Below are 24,991 nucleotides of genomic sequence, written 5' to 3'. Positions count from 1 at the left end.
GACATCGTCTTGATTACCTAGATTATTTATCATTTCCATACTAACAAAAACTAATAATTTTCATACATACGATAAACTGAAGCGAGATTAAGATATATTAAGATCTTTAATGTCAAGCTAGAAATTCATGTCGTATTTGAAAAAAAATTACATCAAGTGACATGAATCATATTTAACCTTAATTTGGAAAAATCTCCAGCAGGAATGTTGGTATCGTCGGCAAAACATTGATGACAGACGGAATGTGCCTAGCTGCTTACTGCAGTAAGTCTTTTCATGTCGTCAACATGTCTTCACGTGACTGAGAGCAGTCCGAGTTACATAGAATTCGACCCACTTGGAGTAGCTTTAAAAGTGAACTACTTCAGTGCACGAACCTAGTAGCTATAGTGATTGTTGGAGATGCACAAATTATTCACATCCACGTCCTTGAAGTGCCCTGTACTACAGTGTATCAAGTGTTTGAGCTGAAGAGCTACTAAATTGAAATCTTGATTAGGATATAACAAATCCCCACAGAAATCAAATGTATGTTAACAAAACAATACCAGAGGTTAGGGAACCACATAAAACTTGAGATCCATTCTTCGTCACGTGCTAGTTCAATGCATATGGACATTCATGAAAATGAAAAAATTGAGTTCGTATTAATTTGCTTCATTCTCTGAAAGTCGAGAATTTTGATAGATATATTCTGTTTGTTAATGGTCACAGTAATGGATTACCAACATTCATAATTATTGAACGAGCATTGCGAGTTCTTACTTTTGACTCGAGCTAGAGTCGTTGATAGTCTGTGGATCTGTTTTTTTTTGTATATTTGTATTTTTGTCCTTATATTATAAAATAACTTTTGAAAGATTTGACCAATCAGCTTCAAAGTTTGAACACAAATTCTTCGATCCTTTTTACAGATCAATTTCGATTAACAACTAAATTTACTTACTCCGTTCTTTTTCAGGATATAACAATATAACATTGAAAGTGCATAAGAAAAAATTTGTTGTGATTCATCATCCAGTCAAATTTCTAGAGAAAATCAATGGTGAAAGCCGCACATCGATATTTCAAACTGTTTTAAAGATAATAACATTAAAATATACTAATGAATCATACAGAGAGAAAGTACAATAAGAAAGTGAAACAAGCAAAATTAAAATTCCATAATAATCTAGTCAATAATGCATGTTATAAACCCAAAATAATGTTGTAACGTATTAAAATTCGATAAGCAAGCAAAATCGCTAATTGAAAGAATTTTATAGGTCTGGAGCAAACAGCTGCTCTATTATCGCTAAGTGCGATAGCAACAAGTGAAAGATTAGATAATAACGGGTACCATGGCTAAAATTAGAACAGCCGGAAGGATAGGAAAGAATTTTATTTGCTATTTATTATATCATATAAAGTATTGGAAATTTGAGGTTAGGCTATAATACCTACTGATCGGCAACCTAATAATCGATCAAGCCGTATAATGTGAAATCTAGCCAGACACCTTGGCAAAAATTTGTTGTAAACAAATAGTATTCAACTAGAGGATTTGGAAAGCACATGGCTACTTGTTGTAGAGGGAAAAACAACTTATAAATTCCAAAAATATTTATTATCTGTAATGAGCATGAACAAATACACCAAAAAAATAATTTAGAATATTAAGGAAGTAGGATACTATCATGCGCATAGGCGCATGGATACATTTGTGAATTTGCATGAACCAATCAAATTACAGTAATCGATGGGCGGCAATAGAGAGCCGATTCAAATTTATCTATAAATATTTTTATAAATGATAAGAATTTATAAATTATCACTACTCAGTTTATGTATCGGATATGGTCTGAGTAATTATAAAATATAATACCTAAGATATAGGTAATAATTTAGCAGATTGGCATGGACTATTTGATCTTTTTAATGGCGTAGTAACTGAATATTTAGATGTATGCAAATTTGTAAGTCGGAAGTATGATTGTAGAAAATAAGGGTAGGACAGAGCCCATTTGCCTGCCAGACACTGCCATGGAACGCCACTAAGTTTTATAGAGCACAAGTCCCTTTTTGTTAAATTGTACGTTTGAAAGACTTAAAATATAAATTCATTAATTAATTTTTTATAAGACTTAGTGATGCTGTATTAAAGCATAAGTCATTAGATATTTATTTATTCCCTTGGAGAGGACGATTTCGGCCACCAAAAATCCAGGACGACCAGGAAATTCGGATCGCCACCATCGTCTTGTAAAAATTCAGCACGTGAATCATCACCTCAATCATTAATTTTATTAGCGAATTATAAGATATAGATGCAGCTCTTGTTCACTGGATAAATTAATTTATCTGATTCCACCAGAGGCCGAACCTTTAGCCCTGAGAAATATATATTGAGAAATATACTGAGATCTATACATATTATTATATTGGAGATTTTATGATTTATCAATTGATTATTTTTATGATTTTTGGAAAGAAGATATATAGTGAGATTTTTAAATCGACAAGCAGCAGCAAGTCGATATCTGAGCTGCATACAATAAATGCGTACGATTAATGATTTAAAAGCATATGGTAACGTTTCGTGCTAAAGAACTAGTGAGCTAATCTTTGATATTTTATTTTTTGATATATTGTTATTATCTTTATTATCTTTGCTTGTTGCTCTATATATTTCTACATTTATTGGTTGGTTGATATTTTCTTGTACAATATATGTATAAAGTTTTTTATGGTGTATCCTTTATTTATTTCTCCACTTCCATGCATGACCAATCTCATATTTATTTATCGAGTTATCAGTATTGAGATATTAAGAAAATTACCATCCGACTTTATTCTTCACCGAATAAGTTGGTTTAGTCAGCGATATTCAGCATTGATAATCAAATCTTTGGAAATAATACGTTCCAGAGATTTATATAAATTGTCCCAGAGCAGAGAATTGCGGGAGCTCCTGAGCGAGCCTATAAGAATTTTGTCTAAGTTGTATTCTAAGAACCACAACCAGAGTTGTATAATTCTTTACTCATGCTTTACCGACTGCAGCCAAGCCAGGCAAACCGTTATTCACAAAAATAACGTTACAATGTGTAAGATAATTAAATACAACCTATCATTGAATAGTAAATCTGCTTCATGCCAAAAAAATGTAAACCTGAGTTCTGAAAACGTCAATGTGTATTATGTTGACAGCATAAATGAAGCTCTGGCTGGAATACCAAATAGCTTGAATACTGTCTCCCACTATTTGTATAAAGTGAAAAAAGAGGTCCATCTTTCTCATTCCATCATGTAGCCGTGGGAGAAGTGTTTCACCCATTGAACTCTAAGTAATAGTAGCTGTTTGGATATTTTTCATTCGAATCCCTTCATATTATGTAAAGCTAGCAGTCAGCATATTTGTGAAGTTCTTTGTCATATCTTTAATCATTGTATTGACTCCAGTACCTTTCCTGATATGCTCAAGCTGTCTAAAGTAGTGCCGATTTTTAAAAAAGGTGACCTCAACCTATGTAGCAGCTATAGGCCAATATCTAGAATACGGTTTTTTACCAAAGTTTTTGAATTTCTAGTAGCTCAGCAGATGGTTGATTTCATTGAGAAAAATAACTTGCTATCTTGCCGGCAGTTATGTCTTTCATTTAGGAAATATTAAATGGTATAGAAGGTAAAAATTCTGTGAATGCAAGACTATTTGATATGTCGAGAGCGTTTGACATTGTCTCTCATGATATTCTACTTTCTAAACTCGAAAGTTTTGGTTTTAATTGCAGATCTGTAGCACTTATACAGTCATATTTAATGGACAGATTTCAGGCAGTGACTTTTAATGAAGACATGTCTGGTTACAAGCCTGTTATTAATGGAGTGCCCCATGGCTCAATTCTAGGACCATTACTGTTTATTATCTATATGAATGGTCTGCCAGGCAATATTGAGGATGAGAGAACAACTTGTTATATGTATGCAGATGATGTGTACCTGAATATCGTGACCGATCTCAACAGATGAGAAACCTTATTGAATGAAAAATTAGAACTGATGTCTGATTGGTGTAAAGCTAATAAACTTGCTCTTAATTTGAACAAAACGCAAAACTTATCTGTGTTTTATAATAAGTTGAATTCAGGGCATTCTGTAAAATTTCTAGGCATCAATATACAGAATAATATGAAATGGAAGTGTCATATTGACTGCACTATCCCCAAGGTAACAAGAGGTGTTTTTATGTTGAGAAGATTAAAGGAAATAGTGTCTCAAAAATGTTTAGTAAATGTCTACTACAGTTATGTGCATTTACATCTTTTGTATGGAGCTATATTATGGGCCAGTTGTAGTGATTCCCATTCACTTTTTATATTACAAAAGAGAGCAATAAGAACCATGGTTAATGTTCCTCCTCTTACACACTGCAAACCGCTATTTGTTAGATTGAGAATTATGTGTTTACCGTGTATTTTTATATTTCAATGTTTATTATTTGTAAAGACCAACTTGCTCTTATTCACTGATCATTATTCGTTGTTCATTCGTACAACACAAGAAATAGGTTGAACCTTAGAAACGAATATTGTCGGTACAAATCTAGTCATATTAGTTTTAGGGCTTGTGCAATAATTAGGTTTTATAATCAGTTACCGTTACATTTAGAGGCTTACTAGTGAGTGGTTATAAACTTAAAATATTGGATTTTCTTATAAGAAACTGTTTCTATACCAATGATGAATATCTTGCCTTTAATATGGAGAATTTTTAAGACGTTGATGTGATGTGATGTGATGTGATGATTTCTTGTTTTTATGTGGTATGATTATATACAGAGTGGGTGGAAAGTCCGAGAACGGCTTAATATCTCATACACAAATGTTATTTAACGGTGAGTGTAATTGGGGATCCTACTCAAATTGAAAGTACTACTTTACTATGACTTCAAAAATCTGGTCCGCCATCTTGGATCCGCCATATTGAATGCAACTTGTTTTTTGAATAGGAAGGTGGTCATGCGATACGTGATTCCGATACGAAATTTTGAGAAAAAAAGAATGGCGAAGACCGCATATCGATATCTTAAACCAATTAGAAGATATTCACATTATTAATCAATACTATTCAAAGCAGAGAGGAGAGAAAAAAGTCCGAGAACGGCTTAATATCTCATACACAAAGGTATTTTATGGTGAGTGTGATTGGGGATCCTACTCAAATTGAAAATACTACTTTACTATGACTACAAAAACTTGGTCCGCCATCTTGGATCCGCCATATTGAATGCAACTTTGTTTTTTAAATAGGAAGGTGGTCATGCGATACATGATTTCGATACGAAATCTCAAGAAAAAATGAATGGTGAAAACCGCATATAGATATCTCAAACCTTTCAGAAGATATCCCAATAATTAATGAATATCATGCATATCAGAAATGAAATAGATGAGTGGTATTGATTAATAATGTGAATATCTTCTGAATGGTTTGAGATATCGATGTGCGGTTTTCACCATTTTTCTTGAGATTTCGTATCGAAATCATGTATCGCATGACCACCTTCCTATTTAAAAAAACAGAGTTGCATTCAATACGGCGGATCCAAGATGGTGGACCAAATTTTTGAAGTCATAGTAAAGTAGTATTTTCAATTTGAGTAGGATCCTCAATCACACTCACCATAAAATTACCTTTGTGTATGAGATATTAAGCCGTTCTCGGACTTTTTTTTCTCCTCTCTGCTTTGAATAGTATTGATTAATAATATTGATTATTGGAGTTTATCAACACTTGAGAAAATAAAAATGGATAGTTAGATTCTCGAAGTACTCATTTATGTAAGATTTATTTGTATCGAATATATATTTTTATCTCAGGGTGCAAGATTCGGCACCTGACGGAATAGGTAGAGCCATTCATCTAGTGAATTAGAACTATAATAAATTATCGCAAATTGTATTGCAAAAAATTAAATATTGTATGCATATGTTTTAATAGCCTAGATTTTGTACTTCTTTGATTTAATAGAAATTTCTAAAATATTGATCTATATTTTTCTTTCAAATAAATACCTTTAATACTAATTTTTACTTGCGCAAGTATTACTCTTATTAATTTCTTAATTTATAATAAAACCCTTTCGGCGAGCTAGCTTTGATCATCAGATTAATTCGAAGCACTAGGGCGCCCATCACTAATTCAAATTTAATCACTCACGTGTCGAAAATCTTCTTGTAAGCCGCCGATGTCGATCCAACTCCATGTGGTCCGGGAATATGGTAGCCGGAATCGTCTCCTCCAAGGGATTATAAGTTTAATTCAAAATGAAAATGACTTCTGCTTCACAATAGCATCACGAAGTCTTTTAAGAAATTTAATAATTTACTTTAACTTTAACTTTTACAAAATCATTAGTAAGGTACTACGCTCTAAAATATTTGGGGTCCTCTTATGGTGGCATTTGGCTGGCGAGTGCTGGTTCTTCTTTTTCAAGTTTTACAGATCCTCTTTCCGACTTTCAAATTAGCATAAAATTTAAATATCTTAGTCCTCCGCCATTAGGTTCAAATAGATCTTACAAAAATGCCAAAATATTGCTTAGATTATATGATTAATAATTTCTTTGCATTCGAGCCATATCGATAACATAGATTATACAAAATTTTAACACAAAATCTAGTACATTTATATAAATATATAGAAATATTTTTGAACTGGCCTACAGTTGCCGCCTATAACTGCCGTTTTACTATTGGTGCATGCAAATTTTATTCGGTATTCATGCGCCTGGTAACTCTTATTTCCTGAATACATTAAATTATTTTTATTTGGTTTTTTATTTATGCTCTTTACATGCTAGTTAATATTCTATACATTAATATTAATTCCATGCTACCTAATAATTAGCCACGTGGACAGGTGTTTTTTCACATTGCACACCATCTGATTGCAATAAAGCTCTGCCAAGGGGTTTTGGTCAGATTCTACGTTCCTCGGTTTGATCGATCTCTAGGTCACCGATCCGTGAATACATGTACATAACCTCAATCTTCAAATATTTTATATAATAATCTATTTATGAGCAATAAACTTCCTTCAAATCCTTTTTAGGTTCTTGTACCATTTAGCCAGAACAAGCTGATGCTATCTAATCTTAGTTATTATCTATTTGGCGATATTAGCCAGTTACTTTATTTTCAGACCTATTACGGTTTCTGTTAGGGCTTTTTATCTGCCCAGATTTAATATGTTACACGCGCCCCTGGGTTTGAATTCAAAATATTTGAGAATCACAATGTTTTTAATGAAAACCCACCCTTCAATACATCGATATACACTATACTTTATTTATAAATTATACTCTCATACTTCTATCACAGTTCGCAGACATATTTGCTGCATCTCCTTTATACCTTTATCAAATACAATAACAAATTCTCCTCCTCAACACACATAAAATATCATAAATATAAACTTCTAAACGTACTCCTTCTGACAACACTTAAAACATAGTAATTTTTAAATTCGCCGCTTGCAGGGCGCCAACCTAACTACACACATTTCATAATTCTCACAAATGATTCCTTTTAGACAATAATTTCGATTCACAACTTCTGGGCTTATGTCTTATAGTATTTCTTAGGTCTTAATATAAATAATTTTCTATACATCAGGTACAATACTTTTCTTTTGCTAATGGCTCTTTGGTTTTTTGGTAGCTTGTATTCACTTTAACTCTTTTCCGGTAACAAACGTGGCATAATTAAAAGTAATAAATATAAAACATATAAATAAATATACCGACATTAATAAATATAATAAGTAACAATAATAAATAACAATTTTGGGTTACCATACTTTTTCATAATCATATGTTTGCAGGCATTACATATTTGATTCAGGTGGCCTTGCCCAGCTGGTCACTGGTTCTACATAATTTGCTGTCGAATTTCATAATTATTAACCTAACTGCTCAATTTTTTCTCTTAAAAAGGTAATTAACAAATTTTAATTTTACTATCCCCGCTTGTGTCCTTTTTTAGTGGATGTAGCTAATTTAATTACACATTTAAAAATTATTCTTTTTCTTATTGCAGGCTTCTAACGGTTGGAAGGAATTAAAACACTGGATTGTTGCCACGCGGTCCTATGCCAAGATTAAATTTATTAAGGAAGGTTAGTAATCGGTTTGATAATAATGTTTTCCTTGATTTCTTATCATATTTATTTCAAATTCTGTGATATTTCATGTAGAATTGTTGTGGTCTTCCCATATCTTTTGACTTTCTGCTTGTAGATGTTGCTGTAGGCCAGTTAGGTTATCGGCTATCTGTTGATTTGTGAGGCTGTCCTATTGATAATTTTTTCATCATAAATTTGAAGCCCTTGTATCTGGTGTATCTTTTTAAACAATTCCAAGCTTCATTTATACTAGTTTCTTTTAATCCATTCTTTTCCCAATTATCATGTAAATTTAATTCAACTTTCCTCTTATTTTCATCTAATATTCTTGATCTTGGTTCATTATAAATTAGTAGGCTCACAACAATAACTATTTTTATAATATTAACTTTCCATTCATCAATACTAGATTCTTTTAATAACCACAATATAATATTTTCCATCATATCTACAACACACTCTTTTATTAATATCACAGCCATTATTACAAACATTAAACACCATAACAAAACATTTATTTTCTCTTCAATAGTATAACCTCTTATCATATAATAGTCAGGTACTTCCATTTTATTAATATAATTCCTTGTTTCCATCACTCTTCTTAGACACTTTCCATTCTTAATTAGTTCCCACAAATAATCCAATTTATTGTCCGCGCATGAATCCATAATAGTCCTTTTAGTTCCATTTTTAATCCAACATGAATCCATGGTAGTTTCGTAAGCAGCTCCGGTTTTGTACCATTCATTCGATCCGTTTTTATCACATTTCCTTAGCTCATTCTTCCGGTCACATCGTTGATCATCTTCCTTGAAACGAATGTGCCGCGGATGCACGCCGTCGGTCCGCTCCTGTCCTCCTCGGTGTCGGTCCGGTGTCCTCTTCGGGCGTTTGAACCGTGCATGCGGCCGGTATGCGCGCGCGTGGTTCCTCCTTCGTCGCTTCTTCCGCCTCCGGGCCTTGCGATGCATGTTCTTCATTCGGTCCTGTAGTCCGTCCTCCTCGTCCTGATGCCGGTCGGGTGTCCTCGGGCGCCTCCGTCTCCGGGCCTTGCGGTGGTCGCTTCTCTTATCCGGTAGTCCGTCCTCTTGGTCCTCTATCCTGGGTTCCTTTGTCTGCTGTGGGGTCGAATGATGATGCGCGGGTGTAGGCTCTGTGTGTGGATGCATGGTGGTGGTCAAAACAGGTAGTATGGTGACGGTCTCTTGATGCGAGGGTATGACGTGCAGGTACATGGTGGCAGTCTCCTCCTGGTAACTTTTTATATTATTTATTAGTGACTCTTCGGCGGCGGGTTGCTCTTCGGTGGGGAACAGGATACTTAAAATTGGTTGTTGCTTGCGGCTGGTTTTTGATGGTAGGCTGCCTTGTATTAACATCTGTTTTTCTAATATTTTCGGTTCTTCTAATAATGTTTTCGGTAAATCACTTCTGAATGTGGTGTATGACGTTGAAATATCCTGCTTTTCTTGGTTTGTTTCATTTGAGCTTGTGCTTGTTATATCGGGGGTATCATATAGTCCTGGTCTATTAGCTATAGTTTTCTGTATATCTGGTGGCGGGTCGTTGGGTGTTGGGTTCCGGGTTTTTTGTTGATTCAAACCTATTGCATGTGCTAGTGTATAATTTGTACTTACTTGTTGAGGTGGCGGTTTATAATTTCTGTTGTAACTGTTTTGTGTGTGATTATTATATGAGTTTAATCGATCACGGCCATCATAGTGATTCTTACGATTGCTCTGCTGGGCATAGTGGTTGGTTGTGCGATTTTGAAATTTTTCATTATTCCAATTACCATTTTGCCTGTGCTCATAGCGGCGTTCAAATTGAGGAGCAGATCGGTAGCGATCATATGATACCGGTTCATAATTTTGGCTGTTATGCGGATTAAATTTTGAATTATGTTGATTTGATGCGTATCTCTGGTCTGAGCGGTGGTTTGATATTGCCATTGCAGACTGTATGCCATATAAATGATTAATCAGCTGCTTACAATCAGTAATGGGTTGTGTGGCGAGTGCCATTCTAACTTGATACGGTAGCTTCTTTAAAATAATATTTGCTAATGCCGATTCGTTAATGGGCTCGCTCAATTGAGAATTTTTAAACTGTATGGCAGTGACGAAAGTGGTACATGCACCGTCTAAGTTAGGGTTGAAATCGCATGATATGATGTCCGCTAGCACGTCCAACTGTTTACTTCTGCTCCAATACTGTTCCAGGAAGACAGCGACAAACTCATCCAATGATGTAAATTCATGGGCTCTACTCCGAAAGAACATCAGGGGTTCGCCAATCAATAAATTAGTCAAACGGAGACGCCAAAAATTCCAAGAGGTAGGTGCAAGAGTTTGTACTAATTTTATCTGATCAATGAATGGTTGAGGTTGCAAATGGCGATCAGTGTTATCAAATTTTCCTAGTCCTTGTAATATACTATGTACGTTGAGGTTGTCTGTTTGAATCCCTTGAGGTTGTTGTTGAATATGATTTTCCAATGCTATTATTTTTTCCTGTGTTATCTGCCATTGACTATTATGTGTAATTTTATTTGCGTTTATTTCTTGATTTAATTGAGTCAGAGTGGATTTTGAATTAGTAGAGTTCCGTTTAAAGCTTTACAGGTTTCAGTATTTTGATTGATGCTACCTTGCAGTTGGTTCATTTTTGTGGACATATTAATCTGTTTGTTTTGTATTTCTTTAATATTGTTAATATTTTTGTCAACTGTAGTTGTTAAGTTTTGATTGGCAACGGTAATTTGTTTGTGGATTTCTTGGTGGCAATCGGCCTTAATGTTATTTGTTATATCCTGAACGGGTGTAGTGATTTGTGTGGTTAGGTTATCTATTCTTTCGTTTAACTCACAAGTGACAGTATCTATTTTTGCTGTTAAATCGATTGTAATTAGTTCTTGATTTTCAGCGGTAGATGCTGATATTGTGTCCGCAGTTTCCTTACCCGTTCTTACCGATGTATCCTCCAATGATTCCCGCATTTCCTTCATTTCCGCCTTCAAGTCCTTCATTACCATGGTCATTGTTTTTTCTAAACTATTAGAAAATGACTTGATCATCCCCTCTACTATAACCCTTCTTATTGCTTCTTGGGAGACATTTAACGGTTTATTACTGTTCACAGGATTCTTGGCGGTGATTGAAGAGATCTGGGCGTTGGACTCCATCGCGCCCCCCTCAGCGTCGATCTCCGCTACTATCGCCGTCTGCAGTGTGTCTGCTACCTTACTTTGCGTGGACGAAAAGAGACTCATATTTTAAAAATGGATTAAGTGTCAAGTGTTTGTTAAAAAAGTGAAAGTTTTGGCCAACAAGGCATTAATAAGGACACAAATGAGGATAGGCCTATGGACATTACAAGCCAGGTAACCTATTTATTACTTAAGCTCTTATAATATAATAATACTATTCATTGATTTCTGACTAGCAGTTTAGGCCCATAAAATATAATAGCTCTCTCTATAAAATCTATTTTCTACAGTACTAATAATATAAAATTTTCTTTAAAACATATAATTTCTCTTTATTTAAAGCTATTGTTTCCCCAAAAAGTAATACAAATTTCCCTTTGCCAGTTTTCCTCACAACTCGTATAAGTTATCTATAATTTTCAATATGGTTATTGACTTAATTTCAAATAATTATTCGATGAGCTTGGCTCTCATCATCAGTCCCACGTTGGTACGGCATGTCTTTGTGTCGTATCCGTGGCCTATCACGTTGGGCGACATGTCTTTGTGTCACGTTATTCTTTATATTTAAATAACGATTAGCCTCCTGCTTGGCATCAGTCGGTAAAGCATGAGATTTAATATAATTAGGGCGTGGTTTTCTAATAGTATTCAGTCTTAAAAAATCTTGATAGGCCTAGATATGGGCTTCTCCTGTAACTCTTGTAATTCAATAAATAATAAGTATATATAAAAATATGATACTTATACTATAGTGTTGAGGAATAAAAATAAATTGCACACCATGAAAGTTTCATACATATATTACACAAATAATGCAAAGATCAATCGAGGCAAAAAATATATATATAGAGCGATAAAAAATATAATATAAAAATAGAACAATAATTGAAATCAATAAAAATATCACAGGCTAAACTTTATATTCTAGATTTATGGCACGAATCATTACCATGTGCCTTTATCTTAAAATCATATGCATTCTGTTGCATGTAGTTGCGATATGCGCTTGCTAATACTTGTCGACTTGGATAATTCAATCCAAAATGTGTGCTCTAAGATCAGCTTGATAAATTAGCCACTAATAATCCAAATATATATATATATATTAAAATCTCTAGTATTTAGTAGATTTATTTGTATCGAATATATATTTTTATCTCAGGGTGCAAGATTCGGCACCTGACGGAATAGGTAGAGCCATTCATCTAGTGAATTAGAACTATAATAAATTATCGCAAATTGTATTGCAAAAAATTAAATATTGTATGCATATGTTTTAATAGCCTAGATTTTGTACTTCTTTGATTTAATAGAAATTTCTAAAATATTGATCTATATTTTTCTTTCAAATAAATACCTTTAATACTAATTTTTACTTGCGCAAGTATTACTCTTATTAATTTCTTAATTTATAATAAAACCCTTTCGGCGAGCTAGCTTTGATCATCAGATTAATTCGAAGCACTAGGGCGCCCATCACTAATTCAAATTTAATCACTCACGTGTCGAAAATCTTCTTGTAAGCCGCCGATGTCGATCCAACTCCATGTGGTCCGGGAATATGGTAGCCGGAATCGTCTCCTCCAAGGGATTATAAGTTTAATTCAAAATGAAAATGACTTCTGCTTCACAATAGCATCACGAAGTCTTTTAAGAAATTTAATAATTTACTTTAACTTTAACTTTTACAAAATCATTAGTAAGGTACTACGCTCTAAAATATTTGGGGTCCTCTTATGGTGGCATTTGGCTGGCGAGTGCTGGTTCTTCTTTTTCAAGTTTTACAGATCCTCTTTCCGACTTTCAAATTAGCATAAAATTTAAATATCTTAGTCCTCCGCCATTAGGTTCAAATAGATCTTACAAAAAATGCCAAAATATTGCTTAGATTATATGATTAATAATTTCTTTGCATTCGAGCCATATCGATAACATAGATTATACAAAATTTTAACACAAAATCTAGTACATTTATATAAATATATAGAAATATTTTTGAACTGGCCTACAGTTGCCGCCTATTAACTGCCGTTTTACTATTGGTGCATGCAAATTTTATTCGGTATTCATGCGCCTGGTAACTCTTATTTCCTGAATACATTAAATTATTTTTATTTGGTTTTTTATTTATGCTCTTTACATGCTAGTTAATATTCTATACATTAATATTAATTCCATGCTACCTAATAATTAGCCACGTGGACAGGTGTTTTTTCACATTGCACACCATCTGATTGCAATAAAGCTCTGCCAAGGGGTTTTGGTCAGATTCTACGTTCCTCGGTTTGATCGATCTCTAGGTCACCGATCCGTGAATACATGTACATAACCTCAATCTTCAAATATTTTATATAATAATCTATTTATGAGCAATAAACTTCCTTCAAATCCTTTTTAGGTTCTTGTACCATTTAGCCAGAACAAGCTGATGCTATCTAATCTTAGTTATTATCTATTTGGCGATATTAGCCAGTTACTTTATTTTCAGACCTATTACGGTTTCTGTTAGGGCTTTTTATCTGCCCAGATTTAATATGTTACACATTACACTGGATCTGGAAGTGCCACAATGGTGCAAGTTTTAGCGTCGTTTCACTGTCAGTTGCATCCATCTGCCTCCTGCTGACTAAGTTTTTCAAAAGAAGGGAATTTTCTCGGCGGGGTGGCTATCATTGTTCTCAGTCGCAGAGAACTGACTAACCTTTTGTTTTAACTGTTGAAACAAGATACGAGAAAAGTTTGTGAAGCTGCTGCGTTAGCTTCCAAAATTTTATCATGGAATTGAAATAAGCTGATGGATGAAGCTGTCATGATACGAGTTTTTCTAAATTTTCAAATGGAACAATCAATCAATATTTAATAGAATAATATGAGATATAGTTATACTATTCAAACGTTCATAGAAGTTATTGACGAGCGTATTGATTTCTTCAACATGATCCACATTTTATCTAGGAATAGAATGAGTGTCAGTGTAGTTTCTATAGAGAGACATAAAAAATATTGAACTTGAAAATATTGAGATTTAATTGATCATAACGTTGAAAACTGAAACAAACTGAGTAACGATCTACAATCTTTACTCCAATATCCATGTACAAAATACTTACTATTTGTGTAAAAGTTTGATGATGGATATAAAGATGTTCCACTTACAATAACTGATATTATGGATTCAACTTTCAAATAGTATGTTGGGATTATTAGATTATTTTACTCGTTCCCAGCGTAGCAGCAAATCCTCAGGACAATACTAAAAACTTTACTGAAATCAAATTCATTCTGAAGAGCTAAATTTCAACTAAGTTTCTTGGAAATATATACACACTCGATTGAAACATCTCTTTCCTATTTCGAGCTCATCCAGGCATATAAGTGGCATCTCCAGTTGGAATGGTGGACCTTCTGAAACGCAGTGTTGAGAGGAGAAACTCTACACAAAAGACATCATGATAGGAAGCTGTATTTTTTCTGTAATCCACTCAGTGCCGGTTTTCGACGGTGGATTGAAGCTGTTTCTATGGGCTGATGTCGTTTATCCGGTCATTCAATAGGAATTTTCGTTGAAAGGAAGGATGACAGCTCAGCACGGGGGTAGAAATGAAAACCCATCTCAATCTAAGAATACGGTACCCGCCGTCGAGTAATATCTTTTTGAACGATGGGGGAAACAGTTTTACTTGGATGTCATCACTTCGTTGAGAAAAACATTTCGCCTTATTCCATTCTTTCAATAGACAATAATTTAATAATGATCGTTCATCGAGTAATAAAGTAAAATTCTATATTCATTTATCTTGTAGGATGAAGTACCTATCCACAGTATCCCAAATCTTTTGAACAGTCTTATTCAATTTATATGAATATAATATTATTGATTTCCTACTTCATTGAAGAGCATCTTTATCCTCTCTTAGATATTCAATTCTTATAGAATATCCACCTGCTTCAGCTGATTATTCTGTAATAGTTAGCTCATGACAAGCCGCTGGTTTGCGGTACAAGCATTTCGGATTAGGTCCAAAAAATAAGAGTCATTTGGAGTAATAAACGCAAATGTTACCAATTGAAATGCACGGTAATAATGATAATTGAACAGTAGTCGATGAGCAAGCAAACAATTAAATAGGAATAACAGATGCCTTTTGACATTTACAATGAAAAATTGGACTGTTGAAAGCAGCTTAGCTTTTTCCACTCTATAAAATGTGGGTTTCTTCCAATCGAGCTCTAAATCTTGTTCGGTCCTTCAACTGCAGATTCACTTGCGCTGTAATAGCCAATGAGAGCCTGCACCAATTGATCCACTGCGCAACAAGGCACCAAAAATGTCTGCACGCTTTTATCGACTTCTCTCCATGTACGTCTCTCGAATTATTTCGGGCCAATTTCTCTCCTTCTCTAGAGTACAACTCGAAGCTCTGACCATGCTATAGTTAAAGATATTATGTATGACTCTCAAACTTCTTCTTCTTCTTCTTCATGTGCCGTCTCCATGGCGGAGGTTGGCTATCATGATGGCAGTTCTCACCCTGCTTACAGCTGACTTGAAAAGTTCATTTGAGGTGCACTTGAACCAATCCCTTAAATTGCGCAACCAAGATATCCTTCTTCGCCCCCCTACCTGTTATTTTGCCTTGCATAATGAGGTGCAATATTCCATACTTGTGACCTCTCATTATGAGACCCAGGTACCTTAATTTGCGCTCCTTGATTTCACCAATGAGTTGCAGTTTCTTACCCATTCTCCTCAGAACCCCTTCATTTGTAACATGATCGGCGTATGAGATTCTCAGCATTCTGCGATAGGTCCACATCTCAAAGGCTTGTATTTTATTCTCACCCCATCTATTCAATGTCCATACTTCCACACCATATAGTAGTACAGGAAACACGAAACATTTAAGGATCAAACTTTTTAGATTCTTTATATGGTGATTATGTGAAGATTCATTATCTAAATGAAAGACACTGCATACATTGTTGTATGCGTACAGAGTTCAATTCTCTATAAGGAAGATTCATGATTATAAGGAAGCATGAGAGCTAAAATTCCAACTGTTAACTATGATGAATCTCAGGAATAGAGAAGAATCCGAAAAATATCCTGTGGCATGAATTGAGTGGAATTGGACTTCAAACGAATAATTTATTGAAATACGAAGTATGGGTACACGAAGTAATTAGTATAGTGAAGCATATTATAAGCATATAAAAAATTATATAAGTATAATATTCAGTATGTCTAAATTTTGGAAGCTTTCTTGAGGGTGTAAGTAAGTATTCAAGACGGGCCTCATTGATTTATCAAAAACTTGCTTTTGATGAATTGTAGTTGATAAGAGTGGCATGAAACAAAACATTTTTCATCTCATAATTGTTGCGACATTTTTCGTGGAGAGTAGAAGACCTTCGCATCTTAACAAATTTATTTTACTCATCGTAAAGGAAACTTAGATCCGAGCACATCTCTATCCACAGTATTTTCAAAACACTGAATACCAGGTTTCTCACTCCTTTTTACTAAAATTCATCACATATCAATTGAACCTTCAAATCATATTCGGGGTGTCCACAAATTGAAGGCCTGAACGGAGGAGCTGTAAAATGGTTGAGGGAGAAATGTGCAGTTTCAAATGGCAAATTGATAATGATTATAGTGGACTCTATGGTGGGATGGTACACGATAGTTTAAGGAAAATAATCCAAGTTTGAAACGAAATTTTTTCCATATTGTAGATATTTTTTTCATGTTTCAAATACCTCTGACATGGGTTACATGACGGAGAAAAAAATGAATATGAAGAAGAAACAAATGGATGATTAATTAAATGTTAATAATTATGTAAATAGTATGAAATAGCAGAAAACAGCAGAGCTGTGTATTCTTAGATCGAGTAGAAGTGCTGCAGTGCTCCATTGACAGACATGCATAAATGAGGAATTGTTGTTTGATAGGTTGCGTAGAACTGATAAGATGCCGGCAGAGATGGATTGTAGCAGCGGCAGTGCTTTTGGCGGCAGCTGCAGGGGTAGCTGTACCTCTGGCGCTGCAGCTTAAAGCGGAAGCGCCCTTCCAAGAGAGACTACACATGGCAGCTACCCTCCTGCAAGAAACACCTCTCATAGATGGGTAAGTAGCTCAGAAGTGATCTAAATGTACAACTTTCATGATAATGTTAATGCTAAAAAGAGACTGAGAAAGTTATAATAATTATGCATTCTTGCAGCTCGCATGGGTGCTCTATGTTGCTCAGTGCCAGCTTGTTCATTCTTCTCCATGTGCATTCGTATTTTATTATATTATATTGACGGCGCCTTCGTCCTTGGCCACTATGCTTTAACCGCTGACATTCATTCAGAGGAGCCGGGTTAAATCATTTATGGGGAAACCAATGGAATATTATTGTCATATCACGACTCACAAGTCAAAAGTGTATTACGACTAACAAGTTTTCCATAATCGGCAACACTTCTAAAGCTCATACAGACAGATGAAACAAATATATGAGTATTCTCGAGTCTAAAGCAACGAGCCTCCCCACCAGACACTGAATAAATTTATCATTTTAACTTTCTCAAATCGACTGTAACGTAATCAAAGAGTAATCCTTTCTTTCTTATGCACCGTAACCTCCCGCGAATGATCATTGAAGCGGAGGAATTTGAGGTGATTGCTCACGATAAGAGAGTAACCTCATGGCTAGGCTTGATCATGAATCAGGCATGGCAAAAATTCCGTGTAGTTTTCTTGACTCTAGCCTGTTCGCCTGTATGAGTTAAGTATTGACTCAGGTATTTTCCAACTGTGTCGGGCTTTTTCAAAATTCTAAATTTTCTTCCAAATTATCTTTTCTATTATTTCCCATCTTTATAAAGACGGCACACCACCATCAACTCACCTCTAAATGCTTAATTATGTTGTTAGGAGCTATTCAATAGGAAGTAAAGATTTTTCCAATTAACCTTTTGCGACTCTATAGTATTTGAAATAATAAAAATCTACAAGAAACCGTATGAAATGGATTCATACTTCAATAGAAATTGCTCGTAAGAGTAGTTTGAACCAATGATTCATCTTTCCACTCCATTTCTACAGTGGAAGTAGAAGTGAAAACTCCATGGTACCGTTTTAAAAATTATGCTTGCTCTACATTCTACAAAATTGTTGATCGACGAGAAGTAATAGTTGGATAAGTATGTATGTGTTATATATTATAAAGTAGGAAATTTGTTTTTTTTAGAATAAAAGGGTAGGAAGGATCGAGGTGAATGGACTAGTGACGTCACGCGATCAGCAGCTCCTTGAATAGGCTGTGATGCGCAGAGTCTACCTCGTATAAATTCTATTCACCTATGATAGGATAGAATAGCAATCCTCAATTGATTGCATGACCAAGCTATATTTCCGGTCAGCCAACGCATAATACAAATCCCTCCTCCAGTAGCTCACCAATCTCATGAGAAGATCTCAGGTGGTCGACTAAAATGCCCACTCACTTGAAAATCATGTAATAGCATAAGAATAATGGGTTGGGCAACAGAAGAAGAGAGAGATAATTTGACATGTTTGTCGAAGAATGCTTTTCCATTGTACTTAAACGATAAAGGAGAGGAAATTGCGGAAAGTTTTCTTTCCACCAGGGACTGCCATCTCTGTGGAATTTTCCAAAGATTTTCAACAGTTCGGTGAACTGGAAACTATTCATCTTCAAGGAAAAATAGTGTGGTAGGGAGGATCATGAACTCTATCAAAACAAAGCGATAAATCAAACCATCACAAACCTATAAGCGGAAGCACTCATTTCCTTTGTGGAGACATAATATCTGGGAAAGATTTTTCATGTCACTGAAATCCCAATTCCATATTTTCACTGGCAAATTTTCAATATTTTCCACTATACTTGACGCAGTATCGTTCTTGAATTCTCTCAAGTGCATAGCAAGAGTAAATCAAACGAAAAATCACAGTCCCAGATCGCATTATACTCTTAGAAATTGTTTGATAGGATTGAGAGTTGATAATATTGTGTTTCTTTGAATTAATAAAACGGCCAACAAGTGGCTGTGTGATGCTACAAATTCGAAGATGACACCAGCAACCATCATTAAAAACAAGATGGCCAGTCTGCTGTCAACGAGCACCTTACAGTACATTCTCCTTGGGTGTTACGATGTTTTCCTCCCATTTGCTACTTTATACTCTTGAAGCAGTTCAGACTATTGTATTGGATCCATTTATCACATAAGCTGGAAATAGATCTTTTCAAAAGAAGAATGTGATTGATTCGTGATTCTACAGAAGAGTAATTATTACAGACTTTCCAAACCATTTTCGTAGCATATCATTGGAGATTAGAAGAGCGACTAAAAAAAACCAGCAGAGCTCTTGTATTTCCATAATGTCTCTTAATTTATTAGATAGCAGAGCAATTTCATCCACAGCTAACCTGCAAATGCATCTGCCATCCCAAAACAATTAAATCCTTTTCCTTTCTTCTATCAATCACTTTACTCACTTTGCTTGTTTAAGATGACAACTTGATCTTTTCCAGCTCCTCAAAAGTCTATACATTCTTTCCTACTGATCGCCGAGTTTAGGCTTGAAGCAGAATGTATGGACACTACTACTTAGTATGCACATTTTTATGTGGGAGCCGAAGTGGATTTATTTTGTTTCAGAACTAGAATGATCAATAGATAAATACATACTACTGTATTTGTTCCTCAACAGTCTATGGCACATTTTCCCTTCTGGAACTATAATAATATTATGTCGAGGAAAATGTAATAAATCGAAAATATGAAACACATTCAAGGAGAATGTAATGAATCGAAAATATGAAACACTTATCATTTAAGCTATAAGGAATAGTTCTCAGGTAGGATATTAAAATGGTAAGGCTAGTGTGGCAGCTCTGTTCATAGCTTCTACTATGGAGTTCAACTAACCTTATGAGAAGATGCTAACAAAGCATGGCGTATCGATCGTTACTATAAGGAACATCTTTATTTCTACCTTCAAATTTCATAAATAGTGCATTATAATATCTCACAGTGAAAAAAATAATAGATCAATGATTCAACAGTATCATAGCCGTTTCAAAATTAGTTTATTTTGCCTACATTCAATCTCATCTTCAGTATGGTATAAAAATTTGGGGTGCATCTTATTCGAATCACTTCAATAAGATATTCACCATTCAAAAAGCATTATTAAAGGCAATCTTGGGCAAACCTAAACGATTTCCAAGTGACAGTATTTTCATTGAATTGAATGTATTGACGGTTGAGCAGCTGTATATGAAGAATTTGATTATTTACATTAATAAACATAGAGAACTTTTCAACCTCCGTATATCGCCTTACAATCTCCGTCCCTCAACCATTACCTTTGAACCACACAATGCAGTTCTATCCATTTGTAGAAGATTTGTTTTAGTAATAACACTCGGCCCCTGCGCTCAGGTTTTTTACCTTTTCAGGGACTTTCCGTATTTAATAATAATACTATTTTACTTTTACTTATATTGTTAATTGTCAATTGTATTTATGTAATTATACATTCATGTATGCATTGTATGAACGAAAAATAAACTATTGATTGATTGATTGAGTATCGATTCTACCTCAAAGGAGCTGTTGGGACCTATTTGACCAAAACCAAAACTCCACCGCCCCGTATAATGGAATGGCTCTCCGGAAAAACGTTACAAGTGCCAAAATTTGAGTACTCGATTTTTTTATGGAAAAATGTCCCTTGTGCTCTTGCCTATCATGTAGTGACATCTATTGATAAATTTTATAACTTTTACAAGTAGCTATTGGTGGGAGAAGTTTTAAAAATACTTTTGAAATCATCATTGAAACTTTTTTTTCAGTTCTTGTGAAATTTGAGAAATGGCGCTTGTAACGTTTTTCCGGGGAGCCATTCTGTTTGAGCTGTGAAGACGAACTAATGCAAAAACTCCCTGCTTGATCAATATGTATCTATCATATCTTCATAGGAATTAAATATCAAAGTACTCTGTTCAAGAAAAGAAAGTGAACTGTAATATTTGATTCGACTGTATTAATGCCCAGATTTTTTGAGATGCTGTACTAGGACGAATCATTCTGGGACTTAAACTCGATATACAAATTGATTTGAATTCGAAAACAATGGCGCTATGCAAAACGCGATTGATTATGTTCAGCAAATATTTCATGAATGGTATTATTCATCATATATTCAAATAATATTTCAAATATTAATCATAAATACTGTACTACGGCCTACATAATACATCATGTTTGTTTACAACATCTACGTTACGATGGAAAACAAGAAATTGCTAACAGGATGGAATAATGGTGAGCTTTGACTTATCAGTGATGGTTTATCTGATGCACTGACACTGGTAGGAAACAGAGGCAGGCATCGTGATGCGTCAGCGCCCAAACACTTGGAGTCGATACATTTGGGTCTGAGCCAAGACCATAACAAACTAGCTCCCCTCTCCTATTTCGGGCTCAGATTTATATTGCTGTAGAAATCTTAGTTAAGATCTGAATCCATCTTTCTCACGTTGCAGTGCCTTCGCCTTGTACGCGATACATGACCCTGGGGGGTTGATCGTCACACCTAGTCATTCTTCACAGCTCTCCTTCCACTTCCACTCTGCTCTCACACTTCGTTAGCTATCCCGCTCTGCTCTCACACAGTTTTTATTTGACCACCTGCAACGTAAAAACACAAGTAGGAAACAGGGATCGGAAGAAATGGAATTTTCCTCTGCTTTCTTTTTCCTTCTTTCCTCGTTTTTACAACAACACAACACAACAGGCGTTTGAATTGAATCTGAACGCTTCGGAAATATTCAAGGGAGAATTCTGTTGTCACTCAGACATTCAATTGAAGCTTCGAAAAAATATTGGAATAAATTATCATCTAATATTGTTGTATTTTTCACAATCAGGTAGTGAGAACTTGTCATTTTGTACCAGTAATTGTATCGGTGGGACGAACTAGCTTGGGACCGTTCGAATCCTTTATTCCAGCACACTTACTCTGTATTCCCAATTCATTTCGAATTCTATCAATGTTTCCAATAAATCCCCGCAGCTAGAACTTGAACTGAATATCACAGCCAATAGGAATGGGTGCAGGGATAGAATGTTCAAACTGTCCAAAGTTGGACCTCTGTGTTCTGTCCCAAATTAGTCGGTTTGCCGGTATGCACTCACTAGTAATGAAATCATTTACGGGTGGTCACACAGCTGCTGTCATTTATGGAATGAGCCATTGTTTATTCTCATGCCAAGTGTGCATGCACCAATTTGTTACAATGGGCTTCTCTACACGTTCAGTAGCAACACTGCCACATTGAGATTTCCAGCATACATTAAGCGCAACCAGTTGAATAAGTCATCATCAATTTAATAATTTCCATATCAAGAAACTATGAATCAATTGTGATGTGATTGATGTGTTACTCATTTTAATCTGGTGCAACATGTCAGCATGATCAGCAGTATGAATGCACTCTAATGAATTATTTTTCTTTAGATGAAACAATGTGTAAAATTGACTAGGAAGTTTTTTATTACTGAGGAAGTTATTAGAAAATTATATATGAATGCAATAATTTTTTTATCAGCACTACAGCCCAATATGAGCTTTGGCCGCCTCCACTACAGCTCTCCATGTTTCTCGGTCCTCTGTTAATTGTCTCCATCCTCTATATCCCATTTTTTGGAGATCGTCTCTCACTTCATCTCCCCACATTATTCTCGGCCTTCCTATCTTTCTTCTTCAATGTAGTCTCTCCTTGAATATTATTTTAGGCATTCTGTTTTCGTTCATTCTTCAGATATGTCCAAACCATCTAAGCCGCTGTGCCTTTATAAATTTTACAATATTTCGGCCTTTTATCAATGCCTCAAGCTCTGAATTAGTTCTTCTCCTCCACTTCTCTCCTACTTTAACTGGATCATAAATCTTTCTTAGGATTTTCCTTTCAAAAACGCCTAAATGGTTTTTGTCTTCTTTTGTTAACGTCCAAGATTCACAGCCGTACGATACAACAGGTCGAATTAGGCTCTCATATATTTTAAGTTTCGTGTTTCTACATATGAACCTGTTCTTCAAAAGTTTCATGTTACTGAAGTATGCTCTATTTCCAGCGAATGCAATAATAATGTTAGATATTATGAGACTATGATAACTATAAAGAGATAAATAAATAAAGCCTTTATCGTTCCACTTCACAAATAGAATATACAATAACACAATAAAGAAAGAATATTCTCACAATCTACTTAATGAGTTCTCTTCAGAAGCTAAAATATATTTACAATGATTTCAATTGAGAATGAGAGATGATATTAAGTAAATGTGAGTAAATATTCGTATAACTGATATCTTCAATGAATCTTTTCTGATATCTTCAATTCTACTTCATAGTTTAGCTAGTGATTTCGCTCTAAGTCTAGGATGAACTAGTTTTCCTGATGACCCTTTGATAAAAGAGTAAAGCGTGGTTGACTTGTTAGGGCATGCTAGGCCAAGGTCTCATATCATTACAGCTTCACCATAAAGTTGTATAAGTTATAAGTTGGTAGAACTGTTGGATTATACTAGTTTGGAGTAATTAGGATTGCCATAAGCAATAGTTCATCAAGGACGTCATTTCCAAACAAATTATCAAATTCTACAGTATATAATTCATAGCTGTATATAAAATGCTTCAAACTTTTTGAAATTCTACAGTAGGTATACACTCCAAAACTGTATTAGGAATGTTTTCATTGGATGCCGGTACTGAATTATATCATTCCTATCAATCCTATTTTCTCGTCAATCAGTGATAGTGATATATAGCGTCTTTCGAGCACTAACAGCTCATAAAACTACAGACAATAAAAAAACTTCAGTATAAACTAGAATATGAAAGAATTTGAATGTGTTCTAGTTTTTTCCATATGAGATTCAGCTCAACAATAGCATGTTCAAAATGACTGGCAAATCCATGCACTCCTTTCACATGCGGTCAGCGGTTGCTAAAGATGACAGATCAGAAAGATGCTAAAGATAAAAAAATTGATCAGCAGTTAACCTGAAAGAATATGACATCAATGGTAAAGTAATTGTATCTTGAATTGAATCTCAAAACAAATAAGCTTCATCATATTGTATCAGGATAAAAATGAGAATTAAACGAACCGTTAATACATGAAAACACAGTTGTTATTCTACCTCTCTATTCTGAGTAGCCAAAATTACGAGTGAGATGGAACCAATATAGGAATTGTTGCGGGAGCGCGTCGTTGATGTTTCCTATATCGGCGACTTCGTTATCAAATACTAATTTTATGAAATAGAATCATGTGGACAGGTTCATGAGGATGAGCAGGCCTACTGATTTGTGGTCTGCATATAGTTACTTGCGTATCTCATAGACTCAAAGCATTCACATAGAGGGTTATACAAAATATTGAACTTCAGAGCTCAAGTTCAGAGATCCAAGAGATCTCCAACCTTCTTTCTCTCTCCAACCTCCAATCTTCCTTCCAACTTGGACAAAATGAAGATGTTATTCAGAGTTGAGACAGCATTCTCAACATCACTAGTAT

General features: G+C 34.8%; 1 protein-coding gene and 1 long non-coding RNA gene across 2 annotated transcripts in view; one reads left to right on the top strand and one right to left on the bottom strand.

Moving 5' to 3' along the window:
* Window positions 1–24,991, top strand: part of LOC111055255 (dipeptidase 1) — a 206,463-nt gene that overhangs the window by 80,235 nt on the left and 101,237 nt on the right. The window contains exon 4 of the mRNA XM_039423477.1: window positions 17,336–17,510. Within this exon, the coding sequence (XP_039279411.1) occupies window positions 17,336–17,510 (175 nt within the window). The remainder of the gene's footprint in view (window positions 1–17,335; window positions 17,511–24,991) is intronic.
* LOC120350378 overlaps window positions 17,358–24,991 on the bottom strand; it is a 23,019-nt gene continuing 15,385 nt past the window's right edge. The window contains exon 3 of the long non-coding RNA XR_005570730.1: window positions 17,358–17,484. This is a non-coding gene — a long non-coding RNA (uncharacterized LOC120350378). The remainder of the gene's footprint in view (window positions 17,485–24,991) is intronic.

Source organism: Nilaparvata lugens, chromosome 3 (genome assembly GCF_014356525.2).
Source record: "Nilaparvata lugens isolate BPH chromosome 3, ASM1435652v1, whole genome shotgun sequence".
NCBI classification, from domain to species: domain Eukaryota; kingdom Metazoa; phylum Arthropoda; class Insecta; order Hemiptera; family Delphacidae; genus Nilaparvata; species Nilaparvata lugens.
The sequence above is the reverse complement of the archived record's forward strand: the minus strand, read 5'-3'. Positions and strand labels throughout refer to the sequence as shown.